General features: G+C 36.6%; 2 protein-coding genes and 1 long non-coding RNA gene across 3 annotated transcripts; 1 reads left to right on the plus strand and 2 right to left on the minus strand.

Moving 5' to 3' along the window:
- Positions 1-10,977: 10,977 nt before the first annotated feature.
- On the minus strand, positions 10,978-13,507 carry LOC107013176. Its single transcript, XR_001456129.2, has 4 exons — positions 12,919-13,507; positions 12,727-12,830; positions 12,375-12,452; positions 10,978-11,228 (listed from the first exon to the last, which is right to left on the minus strand). It is a non-coding gene; the product is annotated as an uncharacterized LOC107013176 (long non-coding RNA).
- A 4,170-nt stretch (positions 13,508-17,677) lies between these two features.
- Positions 17,678-20,436, plus strand: LOC107009871 (30S ribosomal protein S6). Its single transcript, XM_015209203.2, has 5 exons — positions 17,678-18,013; positions 18,182-18,236; positions 18,324-18,380; positions 19,225-19,302; positions 19,822-20,436. Exons 1-5 carry the CDS (start codon positions 17,750-17,752, stop codon positions 20,283-20,285), a joined length of 918 nt encoding a protein of 305 aa, XP_015064689.1. The 5' UTR covers positions 17,678-17,749; the 3' UTR covers positions 20,286-20,436.
- A 452-nt stretch (positions 20,437-20,888) lies between these two features.
- On the minus strand, positions 20,889-24,481 carry LOC107008995 (pentatricopeptide repeat-containing protein At3g48810). Its single transcript, XM_015208235.2, has 3 exons — positions 21,934-24,481; positions 21,731-21,803; positions 20,889-21,312 (listed from the first exon to the last, which is right to left on the minus strand). Exon 1 carries the CDS (start codon positions 24,091-24,093, stop codon positions 22,102-22,104), a length of 1,992 nt encoding a protein of 663 aa, XP_015063721.1. The 5' UTR covers positions 24,094-24,481; the 3' UTR covers positions 20,889-21,312; positions 21,731-21,803; positions 21,934-22,101.
- Positions 24,482-27,038: the final 2,557 nt, after the last annotated feature.

A 27,038-nucleotide genomic window follows, 5' to 3' on the forward strand; every position in this document is an offset into this window, starting at 1 on the left:
GCTCCATTAAACTTAATTCATCAAACTACTTCATAAAGAACAAACATATTCCAATTGATTCAGATCACAGAGAATGAACCAAGTAAAAGTAGTTGTTCCACCGGACAAACTGCTGGAAAATTTATAGCGGTAGAGAAGGATGCAAAATATAGTGACACCATTGATGATTGGAAGGATAAAGATATGTTGCTAAGGAGTTGGATCTCAGACAGCTTGACCGAAGAAATCATGTAACTAAATGTGGCTTGCTCAACTACCAAGGAGACGTGAGAATACTTGGAAAGAGCTTATATTCAAGTAAAGAATGTAATTAAGTTTTCTAGAGGTTTATCCCACCCTTATTCAATTTATTTATCTTCTCACGAGTTTTGATATACGTAAAGAGGAAGCAAAAATGTCACAACAAAACTATAACATGGTTTTATCTGCCCAAAAAGGCAAGGGAAGAAACAATAACATCAACTCCAGAAAAACGGGTTTCAAGCTTGTTGGACAGGAATAGGGGTCCCACAATTGTCAATATAGATAAGGTTTTCTAAAAAGTAAAAGTTCTCTGAAGTGAAAATAAGGAGAGGAATAATATTGAGTCATGTAAAATCTGTGGTAGGAATAATCAAATCGTTCTTAAGTGTTTTTACTGGTGGAATTACTCGTATAAATATGCCGATGAACTATCACAAGCAACGACTACACATCACATTCATATTGAAGCATTGAAAAAACTAAGTATTTTTTAGGTATTCATAGTTTTTTTTGCTAGATATTCGAAGCAATCTAGGAGTAACTGTTCCTCTATTCACTAGCTTGAGGGGAAGTGTTGAAGAAGAAGGAAGCTGGCGATTGGAACATGTCAAAGGAACAGGTCCAACGAAGCTACTGATGTGTCAACAAGTGTTGATGAAGAAGGAAGCTGACAATTGAAACATGTCAAAGGAACAGGTCCTACGAAACTGTGTGACGAGTTTATAGCACTTCTGTAGAATTAAAGTCGCGCTAGAACTAGACTGCCTATATTAATTAGGATTATATTATGACAAGGATTAGATTATGATTACGATTAGATTATGACTAGAATTATATTATAACTAGGATTAGATTATTTATTATTATTATTATTATTATTATTATTATTATTATTATTATATTAGTAATAGGTATTGTAGTAGGACTCTAAGTATAGTTAATTTAGGATCTTACAATTCTCTCCTTATATAAGGAGCTTGTAACTCAACATTTTTTGCATCAATACATCCTTCATTTCTTTATACTTACTTGAGATTTCCACGGTTATTACGTATCGTTTCATAATGTATATGTATTGTATCATTTTGTATTGTTGTAATGAGTACAAATGTTTGAATAGATTGTATTGTTTTCAGTCGTTACATAATGTCAAACATCAACAATTTGAATAATAACATTAAAAAAAGTAGGATACGAGGTGGATGTACTATACAAAGGCTGAACAAAAAATAAAATAGAATTTTTGAATAAAAACATTCAGATAGCGACACAATTCCACTAAAACAGTCGTTACACAAAATAAAAATTTTGTCTTTACCTAGCAATAGATTGAAACGATCAATACAACAAAAATATATTAGAAACGAAAAATTGTAATTAGAAAGAAATAAAAAGAAGAAAAAGGTTCTTAATTTAGAGAGTAAAATAGGTAGTTATATTTTAAATTAAATGAAATGGAAGAAAGAGAAACAACATTATTGTTCTAAAATTGAGATAAATATTTAATTTTTAAAGCCTACCTAAAGAGGAAATATGATTTTCTCCAAAATAATATACTCCTTAAAGTTCATTATGTTGTCCAAATATGCTTCCACTTTGGTTTCAATTGATAGGGATGAAATGAGTCGTTATGTAACGGTCGTGTCTGAAGAGCTTGAAGAAGAATGTCATGTGGCTATGCTTCATGACAACATGGATCTTTCTAGGTTGATGGTTCATGCACAACAAGTAGAGGAGAGTCATCTAAGGAAGAAGAATACAGAAGCTAAGAAGGCAAGCTCTTTTGGAAGTGGTTCTTCTAAGAGTAGGATTGACATTCAAGACAAGCCTAAGTTCAAGAACAGGTTTTCAAACCAAGTTCCTTCAAATTTCTCCAGGACTCGCAATTATAGGGTGTCTAATCCTAAACCTCAAAAGGGGAGAAATGTTGATTCACCAAGCGAAAGACCAATTTGTGGAAAGTGTGGTGGGTGAATGCCTTCTTGGAACGAATAGTTTCTATGGTAGTGGCAAAAGTGGACATACGGTTAAAGATTGTCCTTGTGTGAAAATTCAAGGAAAGGGGAATAGCCAAGTTCAATCAAGCAATCGTAGATTTGAAGCTCCAAAAAGGAACAACTTTTATGCACTCAAGGCTAGGGGTGAACAAAAGAGCTCTCCCAATGTAGTTACCGGTATGTTACCAGTCTTCTCTATTAATGTTTATGCTTTACTTGATCTTGGTGCTACCCTTTATTTTGTTAAACCTTTGGTAGCTAGGAAGTTTGATATACTTCCTAATGTTTTGATTGAAACCTTTTCGGTTTGTACTCCAATGGGTGACACGGTTATTGCAAAGAGAGTCTATAGGAAATGTCCTGTAATGATGGATAATAGAGTTACTCTTGTTGATTTGGTAGAACTTGACATATTTGGTTTTGAAATCATTTTGGGTATAGATTGACTTCATGTTTGTTTTTCTTCCATAGATTGTAGAATGAGGGTAGTGAAGTTTCAATTTCCAAATGAACCTATTTTAGAGTGAACAAGGGGAAATTTATGCCAAGGGGTAAAATCATTTATTGCTTGAAGGCTTGTAAGATGATAGCCAAGGATTGTCTATACTGTGTGGTGAGGGTTAAAGATCTAGAATGTGAAACTCCTCCTATTGAGTATGTCCCCGTAGTGAGGAAGTTTCCGGAGGTTTTTCTTGATGACCTTCCTGGTGTTCTTCCCGAACGGGAAATTGACTTTGGCATTGACTTATTACCGAATATGAACTCCATTTCAATTCCTCCATATCGGATGGCTCCGGCCGAATTGAAAGAGTTGAAGGTCCAACTCAAAGATTTACTAGACAAGGGTTTTATTCAACCTAGTATTTCTTCATGGGGAGCTCTGATCTTATTTGTAAAGAAGAAGGATGGGTCCTTTAGGATGTGCATTGATTATCGTCAACTCAATAAAGTCACCATAAAGAACAAGTATCCTCTCCCTCGGATTGATGATCTATTTGATCAACTCCAAGGTTCTAGCTACTTCTCCAAGATTGACTTAAGGTCAAAATATCACCAACTTAGGGTGAGAGGAGAAGATGTTCCCAAAACAGCTTTCCAAACTAGATATGGTCACTATGAATTTCTAGTGATGTCTTTTGGGTTAACAAAATGCCCCAGCGGCATTTATGGACCTAATGAACAAAGTTTTCCGAGATTACCTCGACTTGCTTGTGATTGTGTTCATTGATGATATTTTGATATACTCCAAGAACGAAATTGAGCATGAGAGTCATTTGAGGTTGACCTTGAAAATCCTTAAAGAACACCAACTTTGTGCAAAATTTAGCAAGTGTGAATTTTGGTTGAGTTCAATTGCTTTTCTTGGTCATATTATCTCTCATGAAAAAGGTTTTCAAGAGTTGAAAGATAATCTTACCTCCGCTCTGATGTTGACATTATCGAAGGGTAATGAAGGCTTTGTGGTGTATTGTGACACTTCCAGAATGGGATTGGGATGTGTGCTAATGCATCATGGAAAGGTAATAGTTTATGCCTCTAGGCAACTCAATTCATGAGAATAATTATCCAAATCATGACCTTAAGTTAGAGGTCGTAGTCTTTGCCTTCAAAAATATAGAGACATTACTTGTATGGGGTTCATGTTGATGTGTTTACTGACCACAAGAGTTTTCAATATGTGTTTACACAAAAGGAGTTGAATCTCCGACAGAGAAGATGGTTAGAACTTTTGAAAGATTACGAGATGAGAGTCCGTTACCACCCCAGCAAGGCCAACGTGGTTGCGGATGCTTTGAGTCGTATGACTATGGGTATTGTGTCTCATATGGAAGAAGAGAAGGAAGAACTAGTGAAAGATGTTCATAGGTTGGCTCGTTTGGGTGTGCGGATAGAAGATTCTCCTAATTGTGGCTTCATGGTCCATCATAACTCCGAGTCATCATTAGTGGTTGAGGTGAAATCTAAGCAACATCTTGATCCTCTGTTGATGGAGTTGAAGGAGTAGGTATTTGGTAAGCTCAATGATTCATTCTCCCAAGGGGGGAAGGTGTTCTTAGGTACCAAGGGAGATTATGTGTACCAGATGTCAAGGATTTGAGAAATCAAATTCTAATAGAAGCATATGGTTCCCGTTATTCTATTCATCTAGGTGCCACAAAAATGTAGCATGACCTTTGGGATCTCTATTGGTGGGATGGTTAAAAAAGGGACATAGCGGAGTTCCATGCTAAGTGTCCAAATTGCCAACAAGTTAAAGTCGAGCATCTAAAACCGGGTGATTTAAACCAAATCATAGATGTTCCTACTTGGAAGTGGGAAGACATCAATATGGACTTTGTTGTTGGGTTTCCTCAAACTCGAAAGTAAAATGATTCAATATGGGTTATTGTGGATAGGTTCACCAAATCTGCCCACTTTATACCCGTTAAGTCTACTTATACGGACAAACAATATGCAAGAATCTACATTAGTGAGATTGTGAGTCTTCATGAGATTACTTTTTCCATCATTTCGGATAGAGATGCCCAATTCACTTCCATTTTTGGAAAGCTTTTCAAAAGGATTTAGGTACTCAAGTGAAACTTACCATCGCTTTTCATCCCCAGACAGATAGTCAAGCGGAACGTACCATACAGACCCTAGAAGATTTGTTAAGAGCTTGTATTATTGATTTTAAGGGATGTTGGGATGATCTCCTCCCATTGATTGAGTTCTCCTACAACAATAGTTATCGTCCGATCATCTCTACGGAACCTTTTGAAGCTCTTTATGGTAGGAGGTGTAGGTCTCCGATTGGATGGTTTCAGGTGGTGAGTCTTCACTCCTTGTTCCCGAGATTATTTATGAGGCTATAGAGAAAGTTGGGGTCATAAGAGATGGATTGAAGACAGCCTATAGTCGGCAAAAGTCTTATGCCGACAATAGGAGAAGAGATTTTGAGTTTTAAATAGGTGATCACGTCTATTTGAAGATTTCACCTATGAAAGGGGTGATGAGATTCAGTAAAAAAGGGAAGTTAAGTCCCCGATATGTTCGTCCTTATGAGGGTTTACAACGGGTCAGAAAAGTTGCCTATGAACTGAAATTGCCTAGTGAACTAGCTTCGGTTCAGCCAGTGTTTCATGTTTCGATGATCAAGAAATGCATAGGCGACCCGGTTTCTATCCTGCCTATTGAAGGTTTAGGGGTGGATGAGAACCTCTCCAATGAAGAGGTTCCGTTTGAGATCCTAGATCGCCAAGTCAAGAAGTTGAGGAACAAAGAGGTTGCCTCCGTAAAAGTCCTATGGAGAAACCATCTTGTTGAGGGTGCAACTTGGGAAGCCGAGGCTGACATGAAGTCCCGCTACCCTCATATTTTTACTCCTCAAGGTTAGATATTCATCTCAATAAAGAAAATAATGAATAATATGAAATTGACTTGTTTTCTAAACTGATGCATGTTTTAGTAAAAGTTGTACCAAATTGAATTTCAAGAAAATGCCTTCATGCTCTATTTTTGCACTTATATGAACTGTGTATGCATGTTATCTTCTTGAGATTTGTTGTTTTGTTATTGTCTTGAGAGGAATGATAGCATGATAACTCTTTGATGTATGTTGAGATCAGGTTGATGTTCAGAAGGTAGTTCCTCATTATGTGTTATGAAATGTTGAGCTCTTATATGTTGTGAATCATGAATTGAGTTGCTATGTGTAATGTTGTGGTATGTGTTGAAAGGACTTGTGAAGTACTCCTGTGGGTTGTGACTTACTATGATTATATGTTGTTGGTTCGGCTGCTAGTAATGAGTCTATCCTTACACTCAACCACCATTGAAGAGCATTGGAAGTTTGGAGAAGAAGGTCAAGTTCTCAACTTTTCTTCTCAAAAATTCGTGGAATGAATCCTTACTAAGGTATGGATTATTCACTCTTGGTATTCTTTTCTCCAAGAGGTTCTTTCAAAGTGATTTCTAAACAATTCAATTTATAGGGTTTTTACTCTACCAATGGGTTTTCTTCCAAACTCTAAGTTTATGACTAATTATGAAAGATCATGATTTTATATGACTAATTAAGTATGTATTTTTGAAAAATTGATATGGAATTGTTGGATTTCGTAAGCATGTTCTTTCCTTAAATAATGGACTTTATTATGTTATATCATTCATTTTATGTCATGTAATGTTGAGATTGAAACTATTGCTTGATTGAACTCACAAATGAACCCCTTTCCCTTAACCCTAGCTATGAATATGTCTTGTATATGACTAGAATGGTTGGAATTGGTTATGATTGTGTATTCACTATATTATTGGATAATTGTGGTAAATTGAGAGTAAGTTCTTGATGAAGATTCTTGAAGCAATAGGTAAGTCTTCTAAAGTTATGATTACTCCATTATGTTGATGTTGGCCCATAATTGATGTGTTATGAATTTGAGGTATGTATTATGTTGCTATGCATATATGATGGGCTATGTATATGTTGAATGTGAGATCATGGTAAAGGTATGATAATGCAAGGTTGATGATGTTTCTCTTGTATGCCTTACACAATATGACTATGATATGTTAATCTGACTAATGAAGGGTTGTGATGAACAGATATTCTCATCCAAAACCTAAAGAGATAATGATAATTTTTATACAAGGAGTTATTCTCCTATGGCCTATGATAAGATTGATGATAAATGACAACTTAAAGGTTATTCAAAATGGGACTTTAGCTTAGCACCGAGTGAACTAGATATGAGACGCGTCCCTTCCCAAGTTGGAAGGTAGGTTCACAATGAATCTCATGAGATAGAGGATGCCATGCAATACAAAATCATTGGTCTCTAATATGTCTCCTATATTTTGGCTATACAAAGGAGATTGTACACAAAAGACAGACTAGACAAATGGGGGATAAACACTGATACAATTTGTTCATTGTGCAAAGCAGAACCTAAAACACACCATCATCTATTTTTTGCATGCAATATGACAAATATGATATGGAAAAGATTAATTCAATGGTTGTCCATTACCAGAGGCAGTGCGGGGTGTAATAAAGAGTTAGAATAGGCTACAATGCATGCTTATAGGAAATCAATACAAGATGACATATATAGAATGACAGTAGCTGCAGGAATCAGAGAATTTTTCAGCAAAGGGAGAGGACATAGAGGAAATTATAAAAAAATCATTTAGGAAATTCATATTAGAAGTAGCATGAATCCTAGTCTTGCTAGTGTAATGCATAAACTAAACTTTTATCCTTAGTAGAAATTCTAGCATAGAACCTGAACAAGGTGATGGGCTTTGAGACTGGGGAGTATGTCCATGTCCTAAGCTTCAAGTTTGTACATATCTTAAAATCTGGTAATACAATTACAGTAACCAAAAAAAAATATCTCCTAGTTCCTTAACTATGTTTCCACCATAGGAATATTAGCTAGTGGATCCACCTAGAATGCTATGTTCATATTTTTAGTTCTACCTTGGCAAGTAGATCACCTTTTTTCTGTGTGAGATTTCATGACACCGGATTCCATGTTTAGCTCACACGGTCTAATGTCAGTTAAGGAGATTGTTCCCTCAAGTAAAATGAAAGACTAAAGTAAATGGATATTGACTAGGGTGACTTGAGAAGTCTACTAAGTAGAGGTAGGTGTATGGTACTCTACCTAGAAATTTCATAAATTGACTCTAAGGAAAGTCCTAGGAGATTATTCTTATGATATATGATGTTGCTCTTATATGATGTTGGCTATGTTAATGAAAATGTGTTGGTCTATATTGCTAATGTGATGATGACTACTTATGACATAAGTTGTATGAAGCAAAATATTACTCATGGTCTCCTATCTTGTTTACTTGTTTCTGTGGGGTTATGGGGCTTCACATGAGCATTGCACTTGTAGGCTTGGGATGAGATTACGGGTAAGTGTTGTATGTTATGTTGATATGAACTATTGAACAGGAAATGCTTATATGACTTTATGATGATGTGTCTTTGGTTATGATCATGCTTATGTTGTTGTGATCATTATCTTGTATATGCTCTATTGTATGTGCATTAAAGTATTTCAAGTGACTTAGCATGCTTTCTAAAGAAATGACCATTTTCATGCATGTCTTGAATGTTTTATGTGCATATACCCATACTTAGTACAAGTAGCGTACTAACCCATATCCTTTATATATCTACGTAGCGTCTGGCCATTGAAGTTTAAGAAGGTCGATTGAAGAAGCTTAAAATTCTTTCTTCAAGTGTTGGTAGGTCCTCATGTTTGGGGATGCTATCTTTTCATTATTCTATCTATGAAGATTGTAGTAGATTCTAGAGATACACTTTATTTTCTTTTTCGTTGAACTCCATTTTAGTAAGGCCTATATGGCATATTGACATTGTATTGGCTAAGTTCAAGATTCGTACTCTTTAGATGGTTTTCATGTGAGACAATTTTATTAGATTATCGTATGTATGTTGATCATGTTGCTAAGAGAGAATCCTAAGTAAGCATCTAAGTGAGAAGTCTAAGTATACTTCACTTAGTATATGCAAAAGTTTTTGATTTTCCGCATTTTTTAACCTATGATATGTTATGATGAACGCTAAGGGCTTGTCTAAGTCCTCTACGAGGACGCCGACGCCGGTTACATCTGGGGGGTACTCTCAGGATATGACACCATATGTGTCACTTCAACGCTTTTTGCACAGACTCCTGTAGACTCATGGATTAACTCATCAATTATATGATGCCAACTCTTAAACCTATTTACAAGTAATTTTTATTCAAAATATTAGATAAATTAAATTGTGGGTAAAATACAAATTAAATTGATTATACTTCCACTTTTTTCTTTCATCTTCCTTCTTTCATAAGAATCTGTCTTTCTTCTCCGATGAAAACCCTAGGTAAGTGTCTCTTTCCTTCACGTGGATTTCTTTGCTTTTCATTTCTTTCGTTGTTAGTAATAACCATTGTTGTATTTTGTGTTGCCATTTTCAGGTTTAAGGTTGTATTGACGAGGTATCGAGCTGTGCGATGTTGGAGAAATTGAATAAGGTATATTTTGTTTTCTACCTTTGTTTTCTTGAAGAAGGTGTATTTTTTTTGCTGATTCCACATTATTTTCATTTTCAATCTAGGTTTTGGCCTAACTAGTGCTGATAAAGTAAAGGACTTTTTGGGTATTTCCTTTTGTTGGGGGTCTCCTATATATCGAGATATGGACAACTATATTTTAACCTATTTTCATCATGGGGGGGTGTTGTTTCTAACCCTAAACCCACTTACCAACCAGAAGTAGATGTATATGGTGTCGGCATAGATAAAGATCATTTTCGTCTTGTCGAGTTTATTTCCTACACCAAAGACCTTGGGTATACAAATGTGAATGGATTTTACTGTGAAGATGGTGATGAATTAGTCCAAGTTACTTCTAATACTCAATTGTCAAAACTTACCAAGTGTTGAGTTTCATGTGTATGTGGTCCATGAAGTTGATGAATTGGAAGAATTTCCTGCTCCATCTGCTCTTTTACCATGGTCTAACCCCATTAAAGAATCTGTGGGTATAAATACTGAGAAAACTGTGCAGAATGAATCAGATTTAAACGGAGGTGATATAAATCAGAATAGAGCTGAATTGGATCTGCCTAGTACTAACTTAGATGTAGATGACATTCTTGATAAAGATGCTTCAGATGTTGATCAAGAATTGAGTTCCTTAGGGCTGAAAGGAGAAACAAAAGAAATCCTAATCTTAGGAAGAAATAGTAACTGAAGAAGTACCAATAGGTGAGACTGGTGTGGACACAGGCTTTGAAGATATTGGAATAAATAAGAAGGATAGATATGTTGACAGATTGGGAAGAGATGAGAAGTATATTGATAGCTCAGAGTGTGATAGTGATGATAGTAGTGATATGCTAGATGCAGAAGCTGTTGGAGGTGTTGATCTACCAGGCATAAGAAAGAGCAAAAAGTTCAGGTATGATGATGAATGTACTGTTGCTATTTTTGAACTTGGAGTGATTTTTGAGAATGCTAAGGAATTTAGAGATGTTTTGGCTAAACATGTTGTTGAAAAAAAATATCAGATTAAGTTAAGGCTTAATGTGTGAGATAATTTACAAAAAATAATATCAGATTAATTTAAGGCTTAATGAAGCTCATAAAGTGAGAGCTAAATGTAAATTCCAAGAAAAATGCAAATGGTTGTGCTATGGTGTTATTGATAGGATTCCGGTAACTTTATGATTAAGAATTACCATCCTATACACAAGTGTTTACCATCTAATAAGAACAAAATGTATACAACTAAGTTCCTAGCAAGTAGATTTAAGGATAAAATAACTAAACAACTATCTTTGAGGATTTTGGGAAATACAAGAATTGTGCAGGGAGGAGTTAGGACTGCATATGGGTAGAACAATTTGTTACAAGCAAAGATGATGATTCTTAGAGAAAACATGGGCGACTGGAATATGAAATTTGCAAGGTTATGTGATTATGCTGAAGTTATAAAACAAACCAATCCTGGTAGTTCTGTTTGTGTAAGAATGGATAGAGAAATTGTACCTGGAAAGAATTTGTTTGTGTACTTCTTTGTATGCTTGGATGCTGTCACGACCCAATTTCTCGAGCCATGAAGGCACCTACTATAACCCATCAGTAGGTAAGCCAAACCACAACCCAGAACAACACATAATGGGTGTGAGGGTAGAAACTAAACAAGACTAAGAAAAATTACTATAACAACATAAGCAAACCAAAACATAAATACAATTAAGGATCCCTCCCAGAGCCTGGAAGTCACTAATACAAAGCTACCAACAAAACGAGTACAAGTCCCAACAGTGGACCAGTGAAACTAGACTGTCTCGAAAAGTAAAAGACAAGTCTTTATATAAACAGATGGAGACTGAAATAGTACAAAACGCTGTGTGCTCACCCCTGTCTCCAGACTAGAAATGCTCCAAACTCGATCAACGCTGACTACTGGTGCTCGGACCTGCATCACGAAAATAGATGCAGAGTGTAGCATGAGTACCAAATAACAGGTACCCAGTAGGCATCATAGGCCGACTGAACTAGAAAAGTAAAGCACTATGAAAAGACGAAATCACAAAACTAGAGGTCAAGAACGGAAGGCTAAGTAACACAATAATGCACACGAGTGTATAAAGATCTAACTAAATTAATATAAATAAGCTAACTACACCTAACTGGACCCACCATAAGCCCAGAAGGTACACTCGTGCACAAGTTTAAATAAAAACCCGAACGGACCCCCATAAGTCCGACGCGTACACAAAATAACTATAACTTAAGGAGAATAGAACTCGAGGCCAAAGAACACCGAACCAAAAAGTAGAATCTGACGGTACGGAGGTCGGGCCTTGAACCGGACACTCACCAGAATTACACAAGTAGCCAATTGCAAAATATAAGTAACTGAGGCCGGACCTCTAACCGGATGCTCTACATACTTGAGGCCGGACCTCTAACCGGATGCTCTACATAAGTATGTGGATGGTCGAGGCCGGACCTTAAATCCGGATACCCGACAAAGATGTCGATATAGCATGCTGAAAGAGTCTTTATCTATCCATAATCATATAAACCCATGGAACACCATCCAGACTTAGCTAATCAATGTAAGACCTTACAGTCGAATAGAAACTCAACTTTGAATCACGGAGCGGAATTCATTGTCACTGACGTAACTCGAGAAGCCGTAACATCTAAGAAATAAGAGTAACTATCGCTAGAGCAAGCTCATCGTCTAGCTAAATACCAAACTATCAGACTCAAGTCTGCTACATCAGTCTACAAGGATTTAAGCCGGCCGAGCGACGTCGGGGCTAAACTAAGTCCTACCGACTTTGAATCATGCATTTCTAAGGAAAACCCTAGTCAAACCTAAACTAAGGCTCAACATACTTCTGACAACCAGTATTCAAACATACAAGTAATTCATATAGCAAAGAAGGTCAATATAAACATGCTCACAGTTACCCGATAATTCTCAGAACAAGGCCGAAAATATAATTTTTAACACCTATGCATGATCCAATAACTACCCAACCCAAATTCCAACTAATCAACATGCATTCACATGTTCGAGTTCAGTCTAAGAAGAGAAACCATAGCCTACCTGAACGCAGATCACGCGCGCTCCAAAATTCACTCCCCGGATCTTTTACTTTCTAAAAGGCCTCGAAACGTTGATACACTATCAGAAATAGAGTCACAACGTTATTACAGTCATTTAAACACTAAAATTGCAAGAAACGGAGACGGGTCAATTTCACGGTCAAAATGGAAAAAATGGGATCCGCGTTGAGAAATCCCGAATTAACCCCAAATAAAAGTCCTAAATAACTCTCGAAACTTGTATAGCAGAATGGAGCACAATTCAGGACTCAAGACGGTCCCAACATTAACATGCAACAAAAAAAACCCAAATCCTAAGCTAAAAATCAGCAACAATGGCAGCAGCTACTTACCAGATTTTACCAAAAATGAAGCTCCAACAGCCAAAACCAATCACACCACGACGATCCTCACGAAAAACCCCACAATATAGGCTCTTGAATCACTTGATTCGGACCTAAAATGGCCAAGAAATCACCTTCTGAAATTTCCCAAAACTTGTGCTCGAAAATGAGCTATGACAGCATTTAAAACCCAAAATTTACCTCAAATCGTGTCCCCAAATCAGATTCCAAGCTCACCAATGTGTTGCCCTCGAAAAATCTCACAACTTAGCCTTTTGAATCGCCCAATTCGGAGTTGTATCGCTCAAGATATCAAGTTCCAAAGTAAAACATAAAGCTGAAAGTTGGGGTTTTTATAGGGGCTGCACCAGATTCAGCTTTGCCTACTTTCTTTAAAGTCTCCGACGGGTGCTCGGAATCCGTTCGGAACCTGATAAAAATAAAATAGATATGCTACCCTACCAAAGTCGACATTCCGGACTCAAAGGCGCAGTCGAAATTTTCATCAGAGGTCATCTCGATAAAATGTGGGTCCCACTTCCATTGGCCATTTTAAGTCAAAAACCACAAAAGGGCTCGGAAAAATATCAAAAACCTCAAAACCCGAAAGAAGGGTCAAACTAGACCAAACTCGACATTCCGGAGCTAACCGCGCTGACGGAATTCTCATCCGAGCGCGTTTACTCAGAATGTTGACTAAAGTCAAACTTAGCCTTTAAACTTAAAGTTAAAACGCCTAATCCCACCAACTCACACTGAAAACTTTGGGAGTCATGTCGACAATGCTACTAGACTAAAATGACCCTTCCGGAGCTGATGGAATCGTGAGAATTGGATTCTGATGTCATCTTCTTGAACTTTTGATCGAAAATGATCGTTCAAGGTTCATAAGCTCCAAAAATACTAAAGCTCACACAATAACCAAACGAATGACCAGGTGACCGATCTGTCAGTCCCAGCAAGTCATAAATGACTTGGAATCGCTATAGGAACGCTCTAAACGATGTACAGAAGATAAAACACTAAAAATGACAAGAAGGGTCATTACAGATGCATTGAATAAGGGGTGGAAGGAAGGATGCAGAAGAATAATAGGATTTGATGGATTTTTCTTAAAGGGTGCTTATAAGGGTGAACTTATTGTAGCAATTGGAATGAATGGAAACAATCAAATGTTTTTTATAGCCTGGGCAGTTGTGGACAAAGAGACTTAACATAGCTGGAGTTTCTTTATCACCTACTTGAAAGAAGACCTGCAGTTGGGTACTGGACAGGGTCATACTGTAATGTCTAATATGCAGAAGGTAACTAATTGTCTATTACTTTAATTATTGTAGATATGTAAACTATATTTTCTTGCTTGAATTGTGTTGAATTGTATTTTATTATAGGGTCTTCAAGGAGTTGTTGTTAAACTGCTACCAAATGTTGTAGTTAGAATGTGAACTAGACACATCTGGTCTAATTGGAGTAAAACATGGAAGGGAGAGGAAAGGAGAAAATAATTTTGGAGATCTTCCAAGAAAATTTTTGAAGTGAAGTACAATGAGGAGCTTTACAAAATGAGCAAACTTGGTAATGAAAGCATTAATGAAGATTTATTGCATTATACAAGAGTATCATCGGTTAGAGCATTTATTTAAGAACATTCCAAATATGATGCAGTTGAAAATAACATGTGTGAAACCTTTAACCATGGATCTTATCATGTAGACACAAATCTATAATAACCATGTTGGAAGAAATTAGGAGAAAATTAATGACTAGAACTGTGGACATGGTTAAGTTTGCTGACACCTGGATATTTGATATTGCACCTATGGTTAAACTTATTTTGGAGAAGAATAAAGAAAAATCTAGGGCATGCATTGTGCTTTGGAATGCTGATGTTGGGTTTGAGATTGGAGAAGGGCAGCATAGGCATATAGTCAACTTGACTAATAGAGTTTGTAGGTATAGAACTTATCATTTGAGAGGCATTCCATGCCAACATGTTATTTCTGCTTTGTACCATATAGAACAGGAACATGAACCACTTGTGGAGCATTGATATAAGAAGGATACCTTCTTAAAAGCTTATAGTCATTTTATTCAACCAATTCCAAATATGAAGATGTGGTCTGAAACTAACAATCCAAGGATTGAGCCTCCTTAAACTAAATAAATGTTTGGTAGACCTCCAAGAAATGGAAGAAAATGTAAAGATGAACCAAGAAAGAAGTATGGAAAGATGTCCAAACAAGGGGTGAAAATTATTTGTTCCAAGTGTAAACAACCAGGCCACAACAAGAAATATTGCAATGTAAAATAATTTATTATTTGTTTGTGTTTTTTTAAATTCTTGTTGAATTGTTATGAACAAAATTTATGTTGATATTTAGGTTGTGTCCATACTTCACAACCAACTAGCCACAATTCACAATTTATTGCTGGTCAAAGTTCACAAGGAAGTAGCCTTCCTAAACTGACAAGCTCCTACCAACCTGGACCAACAAGATTCAACCAACCTGCACAACATCAAGCAATCATGTTTCTTCAACAACAATTTGTGATGATACCAGTAGAGTTAAAAGGACAAGGGAAACGGCAAAAACAAGCCAACCACAACCAGTTGCGGATACAAGTATTCATGTTACAAGAGGAATAATCAGACAACTACCTCCAAGGACAAGATAAACTGCTGGACAAAAAAGATGAAAAGTTGCAACTAAAGAAGATTCTGCAAGAGGGGGACCAAAGAGGCAAACTAAAGGTGGAGCAAGTAATGTTGGATTTGGTATCTACACAAGTGCAAGTGAAACCCAAATACTAAACGTAAGTTTGTCACTAATTGTCTCTTAAATGAATGAAAGTTTATATATTAAGTTTGATTGTTCTCTTCAAAAAACAGTCTGGGACTTCAAGTAACACCAACTTAGAATAGGTTGATTTTGGGCCCTTATTATGTTGTTATATATTTTTGGAGCATGCTAGCTTTGTTTTGGTATTAGTAAAAACTTTTGTGAAGGTTATGTAGCTTTTGTTTATGCTAGCTTTATTTTGGAACGTTATTTTGATACACTTTTATGAAGGTTGTAGCCTTGAATGGTATGTAGGATAATGCTAACTTTGAGCTCATTAGACGTATTGTGTAATTTGTGTGTTACATTGTGATGAATATGATCAATTGTGTAATTTGGTTGTTCGTTTTTAGTGTTAGATTGTGAGAACGAATTTGAGATTTGTATATAGTCAAAAATCAATTTTATAGCAACAACAACATCAAAATACTAGAACATTGAATCCAAAATGCACAATTACATCAAAAATTTACAGCAACAACAACATCAAAATACTACTAGATCGAACACCAAATACAATATCAAAATACTACTAGACCGAACACCTCAAGAACACTAATAATTAACTTCAATTTTCATAGTCCAAACATTAGCAACCCGGTAGCAACGACACCAACAATAAATATATTTCTTGCTCGCTTTAATTTTTCATCGAAAGCATTGACTTTCTTCAACAATCCCAACATTACCCAGTTTGCTTGTGGAGGGTGTCGATCTTCATATCAAAGAAAATAGTCACAACCACTCATTTTCTATAAAAAAAAATTATTAAAAAAAATTAGACACAAACAATTAATCATCTAATTGACTTTAAAAAAGTAACGGAAACAAGAATTTTACCTTTGAAATTCTACTAGTAAAAAATATACGCCCTGCATTTAAATGGGTCCATGAAGTCATTAATAGTGCTTCATTACCACACCTACAATGTCGAGCTTCATACACAGATGCGATGGAAGAATTGAAGAAGCTCGACATGAAAGTATTAATGGGCCAAGAATTAAAGAAAGTCTGAAGAGGAGAGAAATTAAAAAAGAAGGTAGAAATTGGAAAAGATCACAGAAATTGGGGTACAATTGGAGTAAAATCAATATAAATAGATGATGTGGAGTAATATTACCGTTGGTAACGCCACATCAAACGAAATTTTGATGTTACACGCTTTGAATCAGTGAAAATTACGCGACACTCTAGTTGTGCAAAAAGTGTTAAAGTGACACATACAGAAAACAAAAATTCTTTAGTTAAGGTATCTAAGTGAAATATAATGCCAAGTTTAGGGGGACACCAATGGGTTAGCCCTTCTAAAATTAAGTTGGGTGGGGGTTTTAAATTTTGAAAAAAGTAATAAATATCGGGTTCATAGGATTAAAACATGTGTACTATCGTTATTATAAAGGGTATATACGTTCTAAAATTTGAACAGTAAGGATATTGATGTACTAAAAATATAACGAAGGATATATACTTACCATTTTCGATAGTTCGGGGGTAATATATATATCCTTTTTCCCATAAAATTTTAATCTCAGTTTGAAAATTAGGGCCTGAGTCGAGTATGATTTGATCCCGATTCGAAAATTGGGGTCGAAATTCTGACTTGAAAGTTAAATCTTTGGTCTCGAATCGAGTGTTGAAGTCGAATTGAATTGATAGATCGTGTTAAGTTCGAATGTCGGGGTCGGGTTCTGAATTAGATATCCGGCCCAATCTGATTGTCGTGTCTCGGGTCGAAATCAGGATCATATCTCGAAGATCGGATTTCAGACATGTAGTCAGGGGTGTGTCATAGTTCGCTTGTCGGGGTCATGTAATAGATCAATTATCGAGGTTAGTTTCGGGTCAAAAATATTTTTTTTAACTCTCTAAAAAAAAGATATTCTCTTTATAATGTTTTTCATTCACAAACCAAACACTAAAAAAAATTTGCAAAAAATATTTTCTACTCACCAATCAAATATGAGAAAATAAGTTAAAATCCATTCATTTTCCATAAAAACATTTTCCTACCCGCCAAACACACCCTAATTCATACTGATTTTCATAATCTCCTAAAAGAAAAAATGATTTAATAAAAAAAAAGAAAGAAGAAAGAAAGTGAATATAGAAATATATAAATGAGCAGGAAAAACCCTTGTAAAAGAGTTTTGCTCAAAAATCAAAATCCTATCCCCTCTGTTCCTTCACCAAAAATGGAGTCCCTCCTTCTTACCTCTTCACCTGATATGGGGAAGTTGCTTAGCTCCTCTTCCTCCTCTTCTTGTAAATGTTATCCTTCAGTTTCAGCAAGTGGGCACTCTTCTTTCTTCCTATATTTTCCCCACAAGAACAACCGAATTCCCTCTGTTATTGTTTCAGCATCAAACAAGAAGAAGAAGAAATCTGACTCCCACAGCTTTATTCCTAAACCTGATGAAGCAACTGGTCCTTTTCCCGAAGCTGTGCTCCTTAGAGAGGTACTTTTTGCTTACACCCATTTTGTAATTTTTGTTTGTTTATCCCCAATTCTGAACAATCTCTGAGGCTCTTCATTCTTAAGTCCAATTTTCTTTTGATTTTTTGTGTGAGTTCTGATTTCATTTGAACACTTTTAACTTTGACAAGTTGCTGTTTAAATTCTGCAGAGGAAGGTCCAAGAAGATGGTAGACTTGTACCTGAGTTTGCAGATGCTGAAGAGGGTAAGCCATTATTTGCGCAATACTGTCTTACTTTCCGTGGATTCTTTAGAGGCTGAGGTCACTAAACGTTTTGAGTCTAATTTGCAGAGGAACTGTTTGAGGCTCTAAATCTGCAGTTGGAAAGTGATCTGAATGTGGAACAGAGTAAGTACGGATCATTTTACGAGCTTCATATCTTGAATAGAGAAACCCTAAACTTTATACATGGTAGCTGGATATGTTGTCTTCTTTGTTTTGTGCATATTACTTTTTCTAAAATGGATGGTGGGATCAAAGGGTTCATATAGGAGATAACAAATAGTTGTAATAATGTTATGTTGTTATGGTTACACTTGCATTAGGTTCTGGTAGAGATAAGTGTGTGATTTGGATAACCTTCTAGTTTCAAAGACCAGTATCTGTATGAAACGTGCCCAAACATAGAGGACTTATATTACTAATCCCAAGTATACTTGAGCACTCAAGGTTGTGGCCTAATGGTCAATGAAGAGGTTGAGAGTCATGAGGTTTACTTGGTATATAGTGGTGAGAGGTGGCAGTTATCCCGTAGAATTAGTTGAGGCGTGCGAAAGCTGGCGTGTACCGCACGATCATAAAAAAAAGTAGTTGATTAGTTGATTGAAATAATTATGTGGAATTCTCATAAATTGCCTAGTGGATAAAAAATGTGTTGTGAATTAGTATTTCGGATTTTGTGCAACATGTCATCTGTACAATAACATCTGTGTGGCTTAGCAGTAAGCCAAAGGAAAGGTTTAGATTGTGTTTTATTGAACTAAGGAAAACTTTGTGTCTATTCGTGAGCTAAGATTGTTTTTGACTAAAGTAGCATGCCTTGTCTCATTAGTTCTTGCTAATATTGCTTATACGGGACGATTTACTCACTGAATAGAATTGAAAGTGCAGGAAGAATAGTATTGTTATGGATCTTGTTGTTTTCGTTTCGGTTAATAGTTTATACTATTTATTGGCTTCCTTCTGTGTACAGTGCGACACTATGAAGTGGTGTATCTGATTCATGAGGATCGTGAAGATGAGGTTGAGAGTGTGAATGCTAAAGTTCAAGGTTAGCTTTCCCTTTTCATATATCAAACATCTATATGTTCTACTGAGGTCTGGTTTTTTTGCTGTGTGCTGTCAAATGAGTTTACCAAGTCTTTTTTTTAAGCTCCCCACTTCTGGATTACACTGGGTTTATTGTTGTATGACACCTCATGCCCTTTTCGGAAGAGCTGAGAATGGTGGAAATGATGTCAGAATCTAGTATCTCAGAAGTGGTTCCAATCTGCTGGACGATGTAGCCTATGTTGCTCGGACTCTACAAAAATTTTGCCCCACCCGTGTCGGGTTCTTCAAAATGCACTACTTCCGGAGTATCCAACACGCACCTGTCTAGATATTTGAAGAGTCCGAGCAAGATAGGATGTAGCAACCACAGTTCTGCTCCCTTGTTCCCCATTAATCCTCCAAATGGAGGCGCTTTTGTTTCCCAATCACCAGCACTTTCTCACTGTGATTTACATTTCTATTTCTATATGGTGGCTAAATAACAGTGAAATTTGTGAATTTTTATTTGTAAATGCAGAATTTTTGAAAGAGAAGAAAGGGAGGTTGTGGAGATTCAGTGATTGGGGTATGCGTAGACTGGCATATAAGATTCAGAAAGCATCACGAGCTCATTACATTTTGATGAATTTTGAGTTTGAAGCCAAATGGATTAATGATTTCAAGAGCATGCTTGACAAAGATGAGAGAGTCATTCGACATCTTGTGATGAAGCGGGACAAGGCAGAAACAGAGGATTGTCCTCCACCTCCAGAGTTCCATACCACGGGTGCTGGTACAGATGATGAAAATGAAGAGGATATGGATGATTATGATGAAGACGATTTCGAGGGTGAGGATGACATAGATATGGAAATGAATGATGATGATGATACAGATGGTGTTATTCTTGTGGATGCTGACGACGATGTAGATGATAGGAACAGTAGAAACCGTCGACAAATTGATACACACAAGACGGGGAAAAGGAAAGTGAGTGTGTGAAAACTAATTGAATTTATTTTGTTCACTATCTTAGAATTTTGATTACTTATAAGTTCACTATTAGATCATCTATCTACCACGAGATAAAGGCTGGAATCGTGTAGCCCAAATATTTCTTTGTACAGGTCCTGTATGTACTAACAACGTAAAAGACCGTATCGAAGCAATGATATCTGAAAATGTATAGATAGAAATAAGAACTGCATCTGGACTATAGAGCTCCTCACCCACTAAAAAGAGAAGAGGCCGGGGAGGATCGATACACTTCGTTGTCCATCCCATGGACAACTCCTTCCTCTTAGGGCTGTCGGGGAGTCTGAGGCGGCTCTAACCAAAAGTAGGAAGCTGAGCGAAGTAAAGTAATCAAAGAGAAAGTCAATGCTAGTAGTAAGGACTTGTCACAATCCATTAGGGCACATAGAATCTATGTCCTAGGTGTGGACGAAGATCGAGACTTCTCTAAAATCCGATTCGATGGTATATCCCTCTTTTATTGTTCTTAGACGAATCTTTCACTCTTGATGAAGAAAGAGACTTCAGCAAAGTTAAAAATAGCTGGCCACTAACAGAACAATGCCAGAAAAAGAAAACAATCCATGCGTAAAGGTGAAACACAAACCAGGTAAAAAGCTTGTAACAGAAATAAAGGAAAAAAAAATTACTACACCTGTTCTCTTTAGGCAATCAAGAACAGAATTTCAGGTTACATATCCCATGATAGAACAGGAAAAAGGGCCAAAAGATTAAAAAAAAAATAGTGTTTCCGAATAAGCCAACACATATGATGAATTTTTCTATCGCTGACTTGTTTTGTTCTTCTAGCAAAACCCACCTTTGTTTACAGCGAATTACCCTTTCTCACTCTATGCATAATGCCTCTTGCAAATATTCATGCCAAAAAGATCAGTGTCCTACAAAAATATGGCTGCCATTTCATGTGTCTGGTTCCCGGTTCTGACCTGTGTCAATCCTTGGACACCTCAAAAAGATACCCTTGACAAGGGTTTCTCATGAAACTTCTTCCAAACTATAGAGACAGGAAATAAACAATTTTACAATCAGTGCCAAAATAATAAAATGCAGTAAAAGAAATGCAGTCAGGCTCCATCTAACAATCTTCAGAATAAAAACAGTGGCGATCTATTACTGGAAAGGTTTTAGTTCAATTCAACAAAAGACTGATAGCAATAAGCAAGTAAGAAGAACAAGAAAATAACTGACACTAGAAACACAGCCTCTTTAGCAAAGGGGTTAGGACTTAGGAGTCAGAGGGATCTATTACTAAAAGGTACCTGCAGAGCATCATGACCTTATAAATCTTACTGCTGCTACTAGAGCTGTCTAATTTTTCAGAATAGACACTATTTAAAATACCTATTCTGCCTTTTCGTTGTACTCACAAGCTTAAGCTTATAATATCCTAGCAAAAATTAGCAATTTAATACCTGCAATATCTTTTCATGGTTCTCCAAAATCCTCAAATCAACAGCAAATGAAATTAGGATTCACCTGCAAAATCTATTTAATAGAAAAAGTCAAACTAACTGATACTCTGGGGGTCAACAAGGTGAGAACACCACTAGTAAATAAACATACAAAAATATTATTATTAGAGGATGTTAAACAACTCCTTTTGAGGGATTCTTACTAGCCATATATGCCTAAACAAGTTGTTAATGCCACTTCGTCAATTCAGGTCTGGTGAAGGACCCCTCCATCGTAAAATTTCTTTCACTGCAACTACTGCCGTTTATATCCATAGTGAAGGTTTTTACGCATATTCATCATTCCAGTCTGATGAAGCAAGTTCACACCTTCAGTCTGCTGCCAATATACTATCTAGATATTCTAGTGCACTTCCATAGCCAATCTTGCTAAACAAATGACGGACCAGAACATTCCATGTCGATATCTTGGGTGGAATGCCATCATTTATCATCTTCTGGAGGCAACAGATTGCAGCTTCCAGACCAACCCAACTGCACAGTCCATCTATCAGACAGGTATAGGATATGAAACCTGGACGCAAGCCGACTTGACTCATAGCATTCAGAAGTTGTTTTGCAGATTCAACCTTACCACCCTTACAGTACGCATTCATAAGTATGTTGAACGTGAGAACATCAGGTCTAATTCCCCTAACCAGCATTTTTGCCACAAGTTTTACGGCTTCCTCAAGCATCCCCATATGGCAGAGACCAGATGCTATAGTGTTGTACGTGACTAAATTAAATTCAATATTTTTTTCCTCCATTTCCCTAACAAGCTGAAGTGCTACCGTCAGGTTGTTACATTTGAACAACCCATCCAACAACTCATTATATGTGGTAGTATTACCTGAGCAACCAAATCTTTCCATTTGATAATATAGCATCACTGCCCATTCAATTCTACCACTACAACACAAACCTTTGATAAATGTGTTAAAAGTAATGGTATTTGGTGGGCAATTTTCTATTACCATGTCATCTAGAAGACTGTAAGCTTGTTCAAACATGAAATTCCTGCAGAGTACATCAACCATACATGTATATACAACAACATTTGGATGGCAACCATGATTTATCATCCTATTCCATATCTCAGATGCTTTAATCACATCTCCGGATTTGGCAAATCCATCAATGAGGGTGCTGTAGGTTGTCGAATTTGGAAGGCAGTCACTTGTTTCCATTGCACTATAAACAGACAGAGCCATATTCGTATTACCAGCCAAACACAGACCATGGAGAAGTGCATTATATGCTATAACATTGGGCAAAATTCCCTCTTTGATCATACCATCCCACACATGAAGAGCTTCATACCATTGTCCCAATAATGAATTTCCCTTAATCAAACAAGTAAACGAATGAATATTTGGAGAACAGCCACTAACAAACATCTTACTCAGCATAGCAAAAGAAAGACCAATATTTCCTTGGTCAGCAAATGCATTTAAAAGGGTAGTGTACGTGATGACATTAGGATCAACTCCCTTGTAAGCCATCTCATTCAACAAATCAACTGCCTCCTTAGTATTATATTCCTTACAAAGCCCATTTATCAGAGCATTATAAACAGGAACAGTGGGAGTGAATCTCATGGCTACTTCTCTGGCTTCTCTTACTTTACCAAACTTACACAAGGAAGACACAATTGTTGTATAGCTCACTTCATCAGGAGAACACACCTTGTTCGACATTTCCACGAGTAACTTCAGAGCTCCATCTACCCTATTATTCTTGCACAATGCTTTCAAAAGAATGTTATAAGTATACACATTGGGAACAACCCCATCTTTCTTCATGTTATTATAAATAGGATTAATCATGTGAAACCTATTCTCACTAAGCAAAGCATCTAACAGATGATTATATATCCTAACTGTAGGCTTACACCCAAAATCCTGTATCCTGTAGAATGTCTTCAATGCTTGCTCTGCTGCGTTACCTCTCCTATACGAATCAATCACACTGATAAATATATCTTCGGAACAACTAATACCTTCTAATTTCATCTGTTGCAAGAGGTATTGAACACTATCCATCTCCTGGTGTTGCCCAAGTTTTTCCATCATTACTTTATATGTTAAAGGGGTGTGCTTGAAAAATGTTGAATTAGCAACCCATTTGAAATACTCTAAAGCATTTGAAATATTTTCTTCATATTTCAATCTCTTTAATACATCAAATTCTTTGAGCTCAACGGGAGTTTTACCACCATTAAATTGATCAACATTGAAACTTGCATTTACATTGTTGAGGATTAAAGGAAGAGACCTTTTTTGGACTTTCAACAATAAGGAACATCCTTCTTTCAAGTACATAGTACAGTGAAAGACACAATTTTTATCAACTTAAATGAAAGAAAGAACCCAAAAAGGGGAATTAAGAAGCAACTGGGTATTAAAAAAGAATCCGAGCGATTCAAATTGGGGATAATATGTGGAGAGTGATTATTGTTGAACAAAGAAATTGATAATGAGTTTCACGGTAGAGAAATTATACCTATGGTGCACTGGATAAACAAAATTGAAAGAGAATTACTGATTTTCACTCCGTCCTGGTAGTTCTCCGGCAAGCAGGGGAACGCAGGGATTGTTAATGGCGTCTGCGGTCCGAACTCGGTAGTTTCACGACCCGAATTATCAATACAGCTATTTTTAGTTCTGAAAAATATTTTCAGGCCTTGTTTTGGAAAGCTACCTGAAATTTTTATGTAACTGTGTGTAGTTACACTATTTGACTTATTTGGTTGGACATGTAATTACTTGGTTAACAAATAATTATATTTGATTAATAAAAATGATTACACTTTTTAATTCTTTGGGAGAGACGGTAAATTCCTGATAATTACATGATGTAATTACAAGCTATATTATTTTTTAATTTATATATTTGTTTTTTCGTTTTAATTTATTTTTGTTTCTATTAGTTTAAATTCTTTTTCTTAATGATATGAAATTTTCTAAACGTTTATTTTTTTTTATTTGTAGTAGGCTAGATGGATGATCCCTTTCACTATAATGGACTTAGTTTACTCGGATATTTCTAGAAAAAGTTTGTTCCACGCAGTGAGAGGGAGCGTAAGAGGGTCGAGTTCGAGGGTTTGCAACAAGATGGTATGTCAATCGCAATATATGAGGATAATTTTCATGCATTGGCTAGATATTCCTCGATGATACTTCCCACCGAGGCTAAGAGGGTGAGAAGGTTTGTTAATGGGCTAATATTCTGATTCGTTTGGGAGTTTCTCAGGTTATTGCGTTTGGTATTCCGTTCCATAAGGTGGTAGATGTTGCTGAGGAGTTAGAGATGATTCGACATGAGCGATTTGAGCAGTGTGAGGAAACAGGGCCCGTCATTTAGGTACTATGGTGGTGCTCCGCCTAAAGGTCGGGGTTACTCGGGGAGAGGTTATCATTCTCAGTCTAGCAGACCAATTCATGCTGTTATACCAACATTTGAGGCTGATTATGCTAGCATAGTTCTTCGAGTCCAGTGCATACTTCACAAGGTTTATCTAGGTTGTAAAGGGTATTTTGGTCATTCAGGGTCCTTTCATCAGTCTATGCCTCGTAAGGGTGTTTTGACTGTGACTATATGGGGCACTTGGGAGAGATTTCCTTAGGACCAGATGTGTAGCTCGCATCAGAGTTCTAAGCTTCGACTTTCAGGATTGCACAACCTCCAACTAGGGGAGGTGTACAGAGTGGCAGATGTGATTCTCAATCAGGTAGAGGTTCCCATTCTGGTCGAGGTGGTAGCCGAGAAGGTTCGTAGTCTAAAGACGATCGTGCTCACTATTATGATTTTCTGGGTAGGCCAGAGGCTGAGGCTTCATATATTGTTATCACGGGTATCATTTTGATTTATCATCGACCCACTATTGTATTATTTGATCCAGACTCTACTTATTCTTATGTGTCCACATAGTTTGCTTCGGGTCTGAATATATTATGTTGGTAGTTTGATAAGAGTTTCTTCGTAAATTACAAGAAAGAGAGAATGAGTAGTGGGTGGTGTAGATCTAGTTCACTAGAGTTGTTGAGGTTTTTTTCGAGAGATGTGGTTTAGGTGTTAGGTTTGTGTTGGTGGGTTGTTTTTCTGGTGGGCTCGCTGGTTGGAGTTGGTGGTGTGAGCAACGGGAATGAAGGGAACATAATGGGGTTTGGCGATTTGGTGGCCTGGAGATGTCAGGAGGTTTGTAAGCTTCGATAGCGAGCTTTTGGTTTCATCGAATATGGCGAATTATAGAGTGAATAGTGGTGGTATGGGGATGGTACAATTCCTATAATAATAACGAAGATGGGTATGAGATCTAGTTGTAATGGATTTGTTTGGATGGTGTAGTTGTTGAGATCCAAATATGAGCCGAGACAATGATTAGGGTTTTACATAATTTAGAAATTCTTTCCTCAAAATTTGAAAAACATCCACCACTATTTACTTTAGGATGAAGCAAAAGGTTATTGTCACGCCCTATATTACCCCCTAAACGTAACACATGACCTAGGATCACAAGTGACTCAAGTTAACCCTGAGTCTAACATATCACAAACATACTGAAATATAACTAGGAAAGCGGAAGCATAACTGCAAATTGAGTCAAAACTAAAGGATTTTAAATGAAAATATAATTTAAATATTCAGGGTAAACTACCCGAAAACAACCGAACACTAAGTCTATGTCTGAAAGCCTCTAATATTGAGCAACCTGGATAAGTCCCCAGCGAACTCTAAAAATATTGAAAGGATTTATAATAATCTAACTAGACCGAAAGCATAAAGAAACATGAACCATGAGGACTCGTCACTGAAGTTGTTGAGTATAGGCTAAAAATCGAATCAAGCGTGAGTTGGATGCTGAGTGTATGAATCTACATCATAAAATGATATAGCACAAAGTATGAGTAAGTACTTGAAATGTACAGAGCATGCAAGAAATAGATACTAAGATGAACAATGATATAACTGAGTATTATAATAATCAGCACGGAAATAGACTGTACTAAAGTGTAACTGGCCAAGCTAAGTGCAATAATCAAGTACTAATCATGTAGCTAATATGCTTAACTGACTACTGAAATGAATACTGATAACATGGTCAATGCAATAAAAGTATGACTGCAGGAGCAACTATTAGCCAATATAAATAATTTGAGCTAAACAGAAAGTATGATTGTGGGAGCTACTATTAGCCGACATAAACCACATGACTGTAGCGTGATCACTAAAATTAGTGCCCAACAAAAGGGACTTCTAAACCTGC

Source organism: Solanum pennellii, chromosome 1, assembly GCF_001406875.1.
Source record: "Solanum pennellii chromosome 1, SPENNV200".
In the NCBI taxonomy this organism is placed as follows: domain Eukaryota; kingdom Viridiplantae; phylum Streptophyta; class Magnoliopsida; order Solanales; family Solanaceae; genus Solanum; species Solanum pennellii.

Bases quoted from the DNA above. Each gene is read 5' to 3' on its own strand.
- LOC107009871 (XM_015209203.2), top strand. From the start codon at position 17,750: ATGGAGTCCCTCCTTCTTACCTCTTCACCTGATATGGGGAAGTTGCTT. The intron at 18,014-18,181 runs GTACTTTTTGCT...TAAATTCTGCAG, and splicing joins AAGCTGTGCTCCTTAGAGAG to AGGAAGGTCCAAGAAGATGG. The intron at 19,303-19,821 runs GTTAGCTTTCCC...TTGTAAATGCAG, and splicing joins TGTGAATGCTAAAGTTCAAG to AATTTTTGAAAGAGAAGAAA.
- LOC107008995 (XM_015208235.2), bottom strand. From the start codon at position 24,093: ATGTACTTGAAAGAAGGATGTTCCTTATTGTTGAAAGTCCAAAAAAGG.